The sequence below is a fragment of the Crotalus tigris genome, unplaced genomic scaffold (genome assembly GCF_016545835.1).
Source record: "Crotalus tigris isolate CLP2741 ecotype Arizona unplaced genomic scaffold, ASM1654583v1 scf7180000024302.2721777, whole genome shotgun sequence".
NCBI classification, from domain to species: Eukaryota; Metazoa; Chordata; class Lepidosauria; order Squamata; family Viperidae; genus Crotalus; species Crotalus tigris.
Genome location: NW_024100474.1, coordinates 2,143,468 through 2,158,995, shown reverse-complemented (window position 1 = coordinate 2,158,995; position 15,528 = coordinate 2,143,468). Strand labels below are relative to the sequence as shown.

Here is a 15,528-nt window from a genome sequence, read left to right as displayed (position 1 = left end):
CAACTTCTCATGGGGAAAAAAATGATCTTGCAAAGTTGGAATTGATTGATTGAACTTTTTAGTCCCACCCAGTCTGCCATTACCACTGCAGCCACGCCCACTCAATGGGCCACACCCACCCGGCACCCAACGATGCATAAGTGGGTTTTTGGTTGCAGTTTGGGCACTTGGTCTCTAAAAGGTTCGCCATCACTGTACTAAGATATATTGTTGATATTATTTGGGTGGCTGTGAGGAAGACTTAAAGAATTTTATAGAACAGACATGTCAAACACAAGGCCCGGGGGCCGGATGCAGCCTGTGAAGCAAAACCATCCTGGAAACAGGGAGGGAACGGCCCCCTCTGCCATGGCCCTGGCCCAGGCCAGCCGGGAGCCAATGTACAATTTTCTGGTGGCCATTTTGGCACTTGCCCCGTGGACCATGCCTTGGCACTTGCCCTGGTCCCACCTCCTTCTGCCAGAGACCCTCAGATCTGTCCCACTTCTGCCTAGGCTCCCATAGGCACTCTTGATGCGAATGATGTAGAACTGGCCACGCCCACCCAGTAGGCCACACTCACTCCATCCACGCCCACCCAGTAGACTGCACCCACTCTGGCCAGACTCACCCAGCCCCCCCAGTGCTGATGCGGCCCTCAGTGAAATTGAGTTTGACACCCCTGTTATAGAAGGTGAAAGATGGATGTGCAAATGTGCTGTTATGCTCTGTAATATTAATTTTTGAAAGCCAATGTTATAACAACTATTGGTTCCAATCCCATGCAAGTTAGTGAAAAAGTACTGTAGTAAAACTAATACTCAAATATCTATGGAGATGATGACTTTAACCATGAAACAAAGATACTGTTACTTGGGATAAAGACTGTGACAAATCAAGACAAAATATTGAAGATCATAATGCTGACAAGATTATTATTACTATTAACTACATGGTCTTGGTTATAACATATGTCTGCAAAACCTGGGCAATCAGAAAAGCTAAATGAAGAAAAATCAATGCCTTTGAACTGTGATGGTGAAGAAAACATGAGAACAATTTCCATAGTAAGAAGAACAAACCATTCATTACTGGATACACTAAAACCAGAATAATTTGACTATATAATTCCTTGGAGATTCAATAGGAAAATCTTTCTTATTCTCTGTGTAGATACTTGGGTTTTTATTTACACTTTTCACAGATGACAATTCTTAAAGCAAAAAGAACTTCAAAATGTATATTGTCTGTGCAATATAGTTCTCTTTTCCCACTATATCTTTTCTGTTTTCGGTGTTATTTGATATGAAATTAATTTGTCAGATAAGAAACTGCTTATTAATAATCAGTAAGCAGGAACTTAACACATCATGGCTGAGTCATGCATGGGATGCTTGCCGTTACATTTCTGTTATTTTGATGACTTTCAATTGGATGCATGAATTGTTGCCTTTTGAAGCACTGTATTTGAATTTATCTGGAGCAGTCTGATATTCTTTCTATTACAATCTGCTAATTCATACATGAATCAAATAATGGTATATTGTTTTAGATAAGATATAGGGATATGCAAATGTGAACCAGCTATGAAAAAAAAAATACTGAACATTTTGACCATTGGTGAAGGGTATTATTCTTGCCTAATCTTTTACTGGTGCATTTAAAAAAGTCTTCTTTTTAGTAGATTGATTATTGTAAGATTTTAAAATGAAATACAGTTCTTAAAGAGAGGGCAGAAAGATGAGCTCATCTTAAATTACCCTCCCATTCATATTTCAATATTATAACATGAAACAAGGAAAGTGAAGTAGATAATGTGTTTTCTGATTTCCTTCCCCTCCCCCAATATGTAGCACCAAATGAGCTTCTTTAAAGGTGGGGTATCTTAGTGTTGAATAAATAAGGTAATGTAGAGCAGGCAATTCTGGATTATAGAATATGTAACATTGGCCGTATGGTATAGAAATTGTAGTTCAAAACATCTGGAAGGTACTAGATTTTTATCCTTAATTTAGAAACTCAAATGTCCACATTGAATATTTGCTGCACAAAAAAAGAATGTGTAAGTTGAATAAATCCAGAGCATACTTTGAAATAATTTTGTTTTTATTGTGTGTAGTGACAGGAAATCAAACCTTATTAATGTAACGTGACTGAATATAACTAAAATTTCAAATTAATTAGCACATTTCTCATGTATTGTGGGCACACCTTGATAAACATCATATAATGGAACTACATATAAATATAATTTCACCGATCATTTTTATAAAAGTATTGTTTTGAAATTAATATGCTTCCTGTTTGTATAAATTGCTCTTTGTTGTACAAGATAAAGAAAAAGAATTAGTCTTTTCAATTTATTCCCTCATATATTTTAGAATATATGTATTTTACTTTCAAGAGACCAATAGGTCAAGTAACAAATGAAAAACGGTATTTTTGATGAGACTGCTAACTTTAATGAGCATCTGTCATCTTCACTGATAGGAGTAAGTACAGATGCAGATGTTCAGGCAAGGTACATAGCATCACCTTAGACTTGGAAGCATGTATCTCACCAACCTACAGCAGAAGGAAAGATGAATATAGGTCTTGTCTGTTGGCTCTGCTGAGAGACCAGTTCCATTTACTGTACTTTTTTTCTATATTGTTTCTATATCAGCTGTTAGAGGAACTTCACTCCTTTATAAGGAGGAGCAATGAAACTAGAAAGCTTCAAATTAACTATTGTTTCCCATTTTATCTAAACTATGAGGCTATGTTTACTAGCATTGGATCATATCACTTTATTAAACCAACTTCAAATTCTAAGTTACTGCCTTCCTTTGTTCCCAAACTGGTACTGTAACTATTTTTTTTTGTTTGAGCAGGATAAGAATCAGTGCTTAATTAAAGCACATATAGATAGTCTTTGGTTAATGACCATTTGTTCAGTGATGGTCAAAGTTTCTACAACACTGAATAAATAGTATTTATAGTCCAATGCCTGTAAAGTTAAGTTTTGCAGCTCTCTTGCAGTCATATTAGTCAAATGTCAGAATTTGGGCCTCTACTTCAGACCCAGTGCTGCTTGTGCTACCATTGTGATTTAGGAGTGCTACCTCAGGCATTGTGCCACAGCCAGCCATCACAGTGCCACAGTGTCAGCCCCAGTCAACTCTGCTGCCCTGCACTCTGCCAGCCCATCCTCCCTAAATGACCTTCAACTGTTTGTTCTTCTCTTTGCTGATAAGGTGCACCTGGCCCAGCCCTATGAAAGGCAATTGCTGGCCACCCCAGACCTTCTGCTCTTCTCCATATTACACACACATATGCAGCCTTCTTGCGATGCCTTGAAGGCCTCAGAAACCTCATGAAGCACCACAAAGAGGCTGTACACAATTTGGAGAAGTACTTGTAACTTGGAGAAGAGCACCCACAGCCTTGGTGAAGGTCTGTTGGGGTGGCAGGGCCAGTGGAGTGCAGAGCAGCAAAAGTGGCTAAGCTTTGCTCTGGGATGGCTGGTTTGAGGTGGCGCTCCTTGGTAGCACTGGAATTGAAATAGAGGCCTCAGGATGGCAGCAAACAGCTGAGACTGATGAAGGCTCTGGGCCTCTGCCTCAGCCCCAGTGCTGCTGCCATTGCCACCAAGGAGTGCTGCCATGTAGGGTGGTCAAAAGGGGAGAGATGAGGGGGGAGTTCAAAAGGAGGCAGTCCCCTACCTTATTAGGTTCAGGGCTGGGACAGACGAAGCTAGGAATGGCCTGGATTGGGATTGGTCCTCACCTAACCACTGCTCGAGTTTGATTCATTATGGCAAGAGGGACTGCCAGGATTGTTCTTGTTTATGTGATGTGATCACATGAGGTTGTACTTTATGATCACATTGCTTAGCAACTGAAATTTTGGTCCTAATCACCGTTGTTAACTGAGGACTGCCTGAATAGAAGAAAAAGAAAGGTGATTTTCATGTGAAAAGCAGTGATGAGATGGATTTTACTACAAATCACAGATTCTTTGATTGACCCTAGACTGTTCCTACATTTTTCACATATGTTTATCTACGTGAGTTGTAGTTTTGTACATCTCACAGTTGCAGTATAAAACAAGTAAGCTGGGAAATTTGTCTTGAATTTAGAATCTTTCTAGTATGATTGCTTGAATTCTGAAAGGAGAAATGAATACATATATAAACAGAAGACATACTTAATAATACCAATACTGTCTGGACTGGGCCTCTGAGCAGTGTTGCCATCTAGATAGGAATAATACTGAGCCCTTTTGGGGGTTGGTAAAATTAGTACTGTATTGTAGGCACTATCTATATATATCTAAAATTAAAACAACTCCAAAGTTAAGCTGACCTCTCCTTAAAGAAGAACAAATAAGAAAGATACATAAGAATACAATCCAGCTGAAGCCAGTCCTGAAAATTGCCATCTTTTAGTAAATATGTGTGTGAGAGACACAGTTATATATGTGCTTATAAATGTATTTTTTTCTATATATCTGCTAGAAACCACATTAAAAAGTGGCAGCGCTAGGCAAAAAGCCCCTGCTAGTTAAATTTAGTTACCTATATGTTGCAATTCAGTAACACAATATAACAATAACACAAATCAAATTACAGCACCAGGGAATTATGGCTTAACTGTCAGTTTATGGGGTGGATCTCAGCTCTCAAATCAGACTTGAAGTGGTTCCCTGTGGAAACCAGATCTTAATGGCTTTTCCAAATACCAACAGGGCTGGTGTTGATGTAATCTTAGGGAATGCTGTTACACAGAAGGAGATAATAATTGAAAGACACATCTTCATGTCTGCAGAAGTTAATGCTCTTTTAGAGGGACCTGAGCCCTTCCTTCCAGATTTATTTATCAACAATGGGTGATTCTGAAAGGCAGTACTCCATACTATGTGAGGATCTTCCAGTGGATCATTCTCCAGCAGATTTAATTCCAGGCTTTGAACCCCAAATGACTACTACTGGTTATTCCACAAAGTAAATATTTTTGAAATCGTAGTGATATAATTTGGATATTTTTAAAAAATGTACAAGTTAAAGAAAGCCTGCATTCTGTGTTTTTCTTCAGATCCAGCAGCAACAGCAGCAGCAACAGCAGCAGACCTCAAATAAGCGTCCCAGCAACAGTACCCCTCCACCAACCCAGCTGAATAAGATCAAGTACTCAGGGGGACCCCAGATTGTAAAGAAAGAACGACGGCAAAGTTCCTCTCGTTTCAACTTAAGCAAAAACCGGGAGCTTCAGAAGCTTCCAGCCCTTAAAGGTGAGAACAGATTTTCTGGGCAATAGCAATGGGTTGTTAGGAAAATTTCAGCAGAGAGACAGCCATGCTAATTTGAGTGGTTGCAGTACAGAAAGGGAAATACCTCTTAAGTCTGGCAAGATATCACATTGCATTAAATTTTCTAGGGATCTGTCATTTAGAAGATATAAATATTTGTAGTTATTCTCTCATGAGGTTAAGGAATTTACAAAGAGAGCATGGATGAGACAATCGAAGTCACAAAGCTGATGTTATGTAGTTGTTAAGATAAGATTTAAGGTTTAAATCCCCACTTAATAATGCAGCTCATTGCATGATTTGGGGTCAAACATTCTTACTCCATTGTTTTCACAAAGTTATGAGGATAAAATGAGGGGAAATTCCTATATGGATCACTTCAAGTTCATAGGGAAAAGGATGGTCATAAATAGACTATATTATGGATTAGCCAAATTCCATACTCAGCACAAGTTGCTTCCATATATTTGCTGAGAAATAAAGTAGTAAAGTGTGTGAAAGATTTGGATGTCAGAGGCATTTTGTCTTGGGAAGTCCCTGGAAATCTCTATGTAGAAGATACTAGGACCTTGGATGGAGATGTCTCATGCCTGGGATGTCATATAGGTTATGTATTTGCAAGGCATCATATTCCCAAACAGGAGACAGACTGTAATGCCTAGTTGTATAAAGTGACTAAATACTTCTAAGAAGTAGACCACATAGCTCACAAGAACTTCATAAAGATTGCTTAGTATTTTGTGTGAGTGCTTAGTGCAGAAGTTCTTGTCTTCTGCAAGTATAATTTCCTTGCAGTGAGCTCATTTGGTTTATCTGAAAGATCATCTTCACAACCAGAATACTGAGTCCATGCCAGTGTTACTGATGATTGTGAAAGAAATCACAAATAGTACTGCTTTAATTATTTACTAAGATTTAAGGTGTGGTTCTAAAGGAAAGATGGAAGATTTAAGGTGTGGTTCTGAAGGAAATTCATGGAGGACAGGGAAATGAATTGAAAGAGAGCTATTGAAAACAATTGTTGATTAGACAGATGGACAATTGAACTGACTTAAGAGAATAGTTCTTTTGATGAGAAATAGCACAGATAAGTGAAACATTTATTATTTGAAGCATTACAATTGTTTTATTTGCTCTTGCTACTATTAGCTTAAATTTCATGGCTGTTTAGCCTATTTTTTCAAGACTATTTATTTCTCTGTTAGATAAGGGAGGGGTTGGGTGTAGGAGAGAAAACTTAAATTCCCACATGGTTGATAATTGAAGAGCAATATGAACATCTTATCTATCACAACAGTATTGTCAGTGAGCCTATGGAAAGCAGAAGAGACCTTATAATGGTACAAGGAAGGAGAAAAAAAGCTGCCGTGTGGTCTATTTGGATATTGGAACATCAACATACTTAGAGCAGAAAGGAAATATTTTTGCCTTTTATCTTCTCCCTCAGATGCTCCTCCTCATGAACGGGAAGACCTCTTCATACAGAAGTTACGACAGTGCTGTGTCCTCTTTGACTTTGTTTCTGATCCACTCAGTGACTTGAAATTCAAAGAGGTCAAACGAGCAGGACTCAATGAAATGGTGGAATATATTACTCATAATCGGGATGTTGTCACAGAAGCTATTTATCCTGAAGCAGTTATCATGGTACATATTGATCTATTTCTGGCTGCTACTCCTAGTAAAGCAGCTTAAAAGAGGGATGGGCAACTTTTTTTCAACTTGAGGATACCACTGTGCTTTCTGATTTAAGGCACCTAAAAAGATAAACAGATGCAATAAAAGATAAGGGACCAAAAACTAAGACTTATAAGAACAAGCTAAGGGAACCAGATAGCTTAGTTTTGAGAACAAATGTAATAGCATGTAATAATAACTTGGGAATCTAAAAATACTTGCCAAGTTCTTGAAGGAATGTTACCCAGAAGGAGGCCAACTCTGTCATCCCAAATTACAGGATCTTGAATTACAGGAAGGTGGTTATCAGTTAAAAAATAAGAAAGTCTTAATAGTAATACCAATTCAACATGAGAAGTAGTGAACTGCCCTTTTCTTGATGTGTTCAAGCAGAAGCTAAGCAGAACTTTTGTTGGGATGCTTTAATTTGGATTTCTATGGTAAAAGGGAATATATTGATGGCATAATGGCCCTCTCCTGTTTTAATTCTATGAAGTCCAAAAACTTATGTTCTGGTGGTTCACTTTAACTCTTTTTATCTGGCTTTTTGAAGTGTGAAAAGAAAGTAATCCCCCTTTCCACTTCTGACTTCTGGGCAGGGGAGATATGAAATAGCATTGCAGCCATGTTTGGTTGAATGAAATTATAGTGCTTCTTTGATGCTGTTTCTTATAATAGTTGTCAGATACTTCTGAAATAAGAAATTCTGAGCATTAGAAAATTCTCTGTTTGGCATAGAGCGTCATACAGATGGTCCTCAAATTACAGTCATTTGCTTAGCGTCCATTTGAAATGACAACAGTGCTGGAAAAAGTGACTTACAACTGGTCCTCTCACTTCCAACCATCACATTTCCACAGTCACCTGATCAACGTTTGAGTGCTTGGCAACTGGTATGTACTTATTACCGTTGCAACACCCCAGGGTCATGTGATCGCCATTTGCAACCTCAGCCTGCTTTGGACCAGCAAATCAATGGCAAAAGCCAGATTTGCTTAAGGACTGCCTGATTCAATTAACAACTGCAATGATTTATTTAATAATCATGTCATAAAAGATCATAAAATCAGATGTCACTCACTTAACTGCCTTACTTAGCAACGGAAATTCTGGTTCCGATAGCGATCATAAATTGAGCACTATCTGTATTCTGCTATATGTCAGTGAGAAATTATCGTATTGGGCAGAAAAATGGACAATTTATTGTATCGGTAGTGGCACATATTTTAGGAAATCAATGCAGTAAATAATTTTAGCTTTTTCAGTTTAAACCTCACTGAAGGATTGTCTTTTAGACCAATGTCTCTCAACTTGGCAGCTTGAAGATGTGTGGGCTTCAACTCCCAGAATTCCCTGGCCAGCTATACTGGCTGGAAAATTCTGGGAGTTGAAGTTCACACGCCTTCAAGTTTGCCATGGTTGAGAAACCCTGTTTTAGATAGTAATGGCTGTTACTTCTGTTCACTTGACTGGATTTTTTAAATTTCTATTCTTACTCAGATGGTGTCATTACTTCCAATGGTCAAACTTAGCAATGTTGAAAAACTGCAAAATGCCAGGGAGAAACAACTTGGATACAGGCAACTCCAAATGGCTTGATGTGCCTTAGTAGCATGAGAGATGGGTACACAGTAACGCTTAGAAATAAATAGCAGTAAATCATGGAACACTGAGAAAAATGTTTCTCATTACAGACTTAGAAGTTTTTGTATTTTTAATTAAGCTTTCTCCTTCCTGGAACTAGGGAGAGTGTGTGCCTCTGGAGAAAATTAATATTTGGTTAGCGATTTCCTAATAAGGGATTGCACTGAGTCATTGAGTCAATCTGCAGAAACATCTCAATTTTATTGTCACATTTCTCAGTTTTCAGTGAATCTCTTCCGGACACTTCCACCATCATCTAATCCTACAGGAGCAGAATTTGATCCTGAAGAAGATGAACCTACACTAGAAGCTGCTTGGCCTCATCTCCAGGTATTAAAATGGTTTTTTGCTATGTTACTGTCCCTTTTTTTCTCCTAATGGAAATGTATAAGCACAACTTGAACTAGAAATTTGATGTTTAGAAAAGTTGCTAGCTCATATGAATTTAAACCACAATGGTCAATCTGAAGATTGCATCATATTGCTGGTCTTCTACCCAAGTGTTTTGGCCTTTTTGCCCAGGAACGGCTAACTTTTTCAATAAGTTTATGTCCATTTATTTTGAGACCAGCTGTTACCTTACAAAAAGTTATTCACCCTACTTTAGACCTATTTGCTTCTTGGATCAGTTGAGAACTAGCTTAGATAAGAAACTGCAATTTTATTCCATCAGCTGTGGTGTAGCATCAATTTAGTTCTAAAAGGAGAGGATATTGTCACAATCAATATCATTTGCTGGATTTATAAAGCTGCCAAATCAAGGCACTCTGGGAACATACAGAATTTAAAAAGTGTATTTGCTTAATTTTAACAGCAACAAACATATATGTTATTAGGAGTATATCTTAAAGAAAGAATAAAAATCCTTCATTATATTTGTTAAAGAGAACCAGACCTTTATAAAACACTGTATAAAAATGCAACTAAAAATTAAACCGATATTATACAATGTATGGGAAGAAAAATACAGATAAATCTTAGCTCCCCAGCCAGGATCACAAATTATAAAGATGCTAAAGAAATTGCAGGTTATAATATAGATTGTAAGGATGTTCCTGCCTTTTTTATGGCTCATGAAGATACATTCTAATAATAATTGCTGAAAATTGGTGGCATCATTTTTAGTACTTAATACTAAATCAACTGAATTTATTCAGACAAACTCAGTGGAAAAAAGGCATGCCCTGCCCATGGATGTGATTCAGCTTTACTAATTTTTACTAAATCACCCAACCCACTGTAGTTCTCTCCCCACCCAAAAATTCCTCAGACCTGCTTGGGGGAGTGGAGGAAATACTTTAATAATTTTCATAAGAACTAGTCACTCAGTACTTTTGTTCTGTACTTTTGGCTATCTAGGAAGGTAGAATTGTGATTCTACTGGTCAAAAACTGGTCAAGCTGTACGTAGTTTTTTTTCTTCTAAAAAGAAAAAGTTTTTCTAACGTGTAATTCAGTGTGGAAAGTATAAATCTGTTCCAAAAGAAGAATTGTGACTCCATAATGGATTAATGTTGTATACTTACATCTTCAGCCTAAATCAAGAGACCTTCTCAGGCAGACACCACTTAGGCATTTGTTCAGGGAAGGTTTTCCGTTTCAGATTCAATTATCTTTGTACTATAGAAACACAACTCTCAGGGCTTCTACTAGAGACAATGAATACCCATTGATATGAAGTAGAATCTGACTTTTATAGTGAATCCAAAATTCTGACAGATACTCTTGGGTGGGTCCTAGTACCTGAACTTTGATTTTGGTGTCTCATTTGCTAACTGAAAAATTGATGTCAAGCAGCAAATCCCCAAGCTGCCTTAATCTGATTTAAAAAACAAGGATGGACAGATGGTTAATATTTAGATGGGAGATCACCAGGAAATCTCAAGGCTTTAAGGCTAGTCCAAAAGTTGAGAAAATATCCTAGAAAATAGCAAATCTCTTCAAGAAAACAAAACAAATGCCTCTATGAAATACACATGAATCAAACTTACAAGTCATACTTTTTCTATAATGATATTGTAAAAATCCTTTTTGTGTCTTATTTCTTTTTAGCTGGTATATGAATTCTTTCTGAGGTTCTTAGAATCTCCAGACTTTCAACCAAACATAGCCAAGAAATATATTGACCAGAAGTTTGTAATGTCAGTAAGTAATCATCATTTTCCTCCTTCCTTTTAACTCCCAATTTATTTTGCACCTCAGTTGAAATAGAAGTGATGAGGAGAGTGCAGAGAATCAGGCAGAAACTCGCTTGGGAATCCTATAGCAGATAATTTTATAGCTACAGATCCTATAGCAGATAATTTTTGGATTATACTGCTGAGTTGCTTATTTTTCAGTTTAGCAATAATTGATATAAAAAATGTAGGTTCTCCATGATTATTTTCTTTTGTTCTTTGTTTTACAAGTAATTTACCTTGATAGTGATATGTATTGTTTCCTAATTATTTTCGTTGTTGCACAATCAGCTAGATGTTTAGACTGGATTTCTCATTTTTATCCACCTATTAAGTTCTCCCCAAGAACCTGGGATAGGCAGATATTGTTGCTTGATTTTCTAATTATAATTGGTGTATCATTATTATTATTTAATTAAACCTGCATGCTGCCTGATTTTTAATGAGTCTGGGTTGTTTATGACAAAGAAATTACAATAAAAGCAATAAAATGTTAAAAGTTATATAATTTTTCTTGTTAAATTAACTCTCTCCCAGCATAATATGATTCAGTGTATTTTAAATTTTATCAAAACTGGAAAAATGGTTTAAATTAATGAAATAATTACCAACAAAATATGTGTATTTATTTAAAAATGTGTGAAAATATAATTATAAATTCATTTGTCTTTCCAGAGGACAAGTGAATGCAGATTGCCTGTGAGAATATAACTGAAATTATATAAAAATGTAGTTACATAAAAAAACTTTTCTTAATTGTTTGAGCTGTTTGTAAATGAAAATATCTGAATTTTGGTCTGTAGGGTTCCTCTTTATTGTTTTAACATTTTCCTGTTTTATATAGTTTTTTAATTGTATGACTGTAAGCCACAGAGTCATCTCGGTGAGATGGGTGGCAAAGAAGTCTAATAATAAATAAATAATAAAAAATAGATGATTACCTTGTCATAAGAAAAGGGCAAAGGAAGCTAGGTACAAGATACTTGTTGATGTATTTCTTGATTTGTGATCCATCAGAGTTTTAAGTAAAGTTACTTCATAAGAGTTGCTGTGTGTGCACTATTGAAGTCTTTTGAAAAGCTTCACAGCTTGTTTTCTGGATAGTTTACGAATCTTCATGAGGCTAAAGATGATGTTGCCTCCTTACGTTGACACTTTTCAGTTGTGTTTATCTTCGGATTGTTAACCCAGCACAAGATGAGTAGTCTGGAGTAGGTTGGGATAATGGATTTTATTCAATTCTCCTTTTGCAGCTGTTGGATTTATTTGATAGTGAAGATCCCAGAGAACGAGACTTTCTGAAGACAATTTTGCATAGGATTTATGGGAAGTTTTTGGGTCTCCGTGCATATATAAGGAGGCAAATAAACAACATCTTTTATAGGTAAGTAGTAATAATAGGTAATCATTTACTTACTAAGTAGATTAAACATCTATCTAGAATGAAGGGGTGAGTTGAATTTATTTGGGATCCTTTTTAATTAGCTCCATAAATTAAATGAGAAGGTAAAATTGAATAAGCTGACTTTTGGTAGGGATAAGCAAACTGAAATTCCCATAGCCCTGTGCCATTGGTTATTCTGACTGTATTGGGGGATGAAGGAACAAGTTACGTATGCCTAGAGAAATGTGGCAATATAATTTTTAAATGGATTAAAAAAAAAACTACTGACACCAGCCAGAAGTTTGTGGGAATTGATTGAGGCAGTGTAATTTTAAATTGGATACAGAATTATATACCAAATAAGTCTTTCATCTTGAGATAACATTCGCTTTTATTGTCTATTTACAATATATACTGCATTTCTGTTCAAAAGATAGCTTGTCATCCTTATGTGAGATTTTACTGACTTTCAATCAACTTTCAGTTATAGGAGTAAGGGAGCTCTTGAACCATCTTATGGGATCATAGGATAGGACCCTAAAATTGTTCACCTACTGTATATCAGTGATGGCAAACCTCTTAGAGACCGAGTACCCAAACTGCAACCCAAAGCCTACTTATGCATCGTCGGGTGCCGAGTTGTGTGGCCCATTGGCTGGGTGTGGCCAGTTGGGGAGTGTAGCCCATTGGGTGGACGTGGCTGCCATGGTAACGGCAGACTGGGTGGGACTAAAAAGTTCAATCAATCAATTCCAGCTTTGCAAGATCTTTTTTTTCCCGTGAGAAGTTGAAATTGACTGATTGATTGAACCTTTTTTTTTTTTTTGCACATGGCAGCGGAGGCCTAAAGCGAAAAGGTTTTATAAAACCCAGCTGAAGGCCTAGGACTGGGGCGACAGCGCATGTGCCCACAGAGAGGGCTCTGAGTGCCACCTCTGGCACCTGTGTCATAGGTTCGCCACCACTGACCTATATTCCTGTAAGAACAGATAAGTGAAAAAAGTGTCATTTCACTTACTGTATGAAGCATCTTCTTAGAAAAATCTCTAAATCACAGCTTCAAATAAAAATCTTCAAATAGTTGGGCAGAACTTGACAGAAGAGTGAGGAGCGGAGCTAGATTCCTATTAGTTAAGAGTTCAGCTTTTCAAAGTTCAGTGCATTTTCCATCACTCCACCTGGTTCTTTTTCCCCTTCTAACATCCTGTCTCTGGGTCTTCTAGTCTTAATTTCTTGTCTAACGATAAATACGTCCTTATATATCCCTGCATTGGAAACATAAGGAAGTCAGCAGATGTATCCACATGTATTTATGTAATTTGGGTTTTCTGCACTAGAAAATAATCATATCATCTACTGTATTTCTCTGAAACCTGCTTCTTAGTAGTCTAACACATGTCTCCTCTATATTCCAGGTTTATTTATGAGACAGAACATCACAATGGGATTGCAGAATTGCTAGAGATTTTAGGGAGGTAAGATAGTTCTATGTTATTCTATTTTTTATCAGTACTTTTTTGGTAATTTTATGATTACTGCCAGGCAGTTAAGTGAGATTTCTGTTTTTCATGCTGCAAGAGTCTCTCTCTCCTGCACACCATGAATAATGTGCGGAATTCTTGGGGAATTCTGTATATATTTTCTATAGGATATCCTAATGATGAGACAACAGCATGGTGGGAGCTGGGAACAGTTGTTTATAGATACATATACACAGTTGCACACAAGTCCTTGATATTCATGATTCTTTCCTTTCTCAGTATAATCAATGGATTTGCTTTGCCCTTGAAAGAAGAGCACAAAATGTTCCTCATTCGGGTCTTGTTACCATTACACAAAGTGAAATCTTTGAGTGTCTATCACCCTCAGGTAAGACATTCATTCTGATAATATGCAGTACATTCTGTAAGTGCTATGAAATGACAGGTAGATTTGGTCCTGTTTGCCTGTCTTTAAATTTTAGAAGCATTGTTTCTAAACTTTGGGGGCTTTCTGTAAAGTAGCAGTTTGAACTTTGTCCAGAACATCTGCTTTTGTTTTTCCAGTACACTTCCTCAGGTTCTCCAGTTGGCTTGTCAACTCCTAATGTTATTTCAGTTGATGTGATTACATTAGAACTGTAAGATGAGACCTGTTGGATTAAAGGCCTATCTAAGTGCTACCTTGCTTCCCATTAGAAAAATATAGGCATTCATTCTAAAGATGCCATATAATCTTGATAACTGGTAGCTATTTTTTTATCCATACCTTTCATGGATTTATTTAACTTTGTTTTAGAGATGAAGTCAATGTCTGTTACTCTGACACTGGATTCTGTACTTTGGGTCCAGACCTAATCTTTAGTAAACACAAGAACTATCTAAAAGAATGACCATTATCCAGTGATATCTCCCCTGACGGTGGAAGGCAGAGGTTTTCTTTGAATTTTTAATATTAGTTACTTCTTGGCTGCTCTAAAGGATCCTCAAACATTCTGAGACAACTTTTTATTGGCAACGGTTGAGACTGATTACATCAGATCTGGGATCTATTAATCATATACATTGTATACAAACAATGTATATGATTAATAGATCCCAAAGTATTAGATTAACAGATGTTTAGCAGTCAATGTCATAAATAATTAATACAAAGCCAATCATAGGAGATATTTTTTAAAAAAAATCTCTCAGTTTTATTTGTTGAATGATGAGAACTTTAACAATTCTTCCCCAGCCAAGTTCTTATTGTATGATCTCTGTCTTGTTTTGGATTACCCTGGCTTAACAGAGAAGCAAGATCAGATTCTTTATGGCTGGAACCACATCCAGAACCTTATTGCTGAGAAGACTATGACAGTATAGTTTAATTTAACAATTTAGAGGCTGTGCAATTCCACAAGACTCTGGGCAACTTTACAACAAAAACAGTAATAAGAGAACATATAGATCATAGACGTCTGGGGGAAAACATTACAGATAAAACATTCTATAAGAGGTCAACATTCACCCACTTTAGGGCCTGGGAGAATAACCTGGTTTTCAGGAAATTCCTGAACATTATCGGAATGGGAATAATATGGATCTCTGGAGGGGGGGGGTGCTGTTCTAGCAAGTAGGTGCTGTAATGCACATTTCAAAAGTCCTACGTTGTTTAATCAAAGGGACCTGGAGGAAGCCCACTCTAGCTGATCTTACAGAACAGGTGGAAACTCTTGGAGATACATAATTGTTTAAATGACCAGGCCCTATGCTATGAAGGGCTTTTACAGCTGAAACCAAATGGTAATAAGTGCAGCTTCAGGAGCAGTAACATTCTATACTGCCCTTGCTGCCACAATTTAGACCACAGGTGTCAAACTCATTGATGTCACGTGACATATTGTGATATATCGCAACGT

At 37.0% G+C, this 15,528-nt stretch overlaps 1 protein-coding gene across 3 annotated transcripts in view; it reads left to right on the top strand.

Annotated features, from left to right (window-relative positions):
- The window catches only part of PPP2R5D (protein phosphatase 2 regulatory subunit B'delta), a 61,884-nt gene that overhangs the window by 14,250 nt on the left and 32,106 nt on the right, over positions 1-15,528 (top strand). For all 3 annotated transcript variants that reach the window (XM_039324498.1, XM_039324499.1, XM_039324500.1), the window contains exons 3-9: positions 5,055-5,250; positions 6,716-6,915; positions 8,809-8,919; positions 10,641-10,733; positions 12,019-12,149; positions 13,565-13,624; positions 13,910-14,018. In XM_039324498.1, coding sequence (XP_039180432.1) covers positions 5,055-5,250; positions 6,716-6,915; positions 8,809-8,919; positions 10,641-10,733; positions 12,019-12,149; positions 13,565-13,624; positions 13,910-14,018 — 900 coding nt within the window. The remainder of the gene's footprint in view (positions 1-5,054; positions 5,251-6,715; positions 6,916-8,808; positions 8,920-10,640; positions 10,734-12,018; positions 12,150-13,564; positions 13,625-13,909; positions 14,019-15,528) is intronic.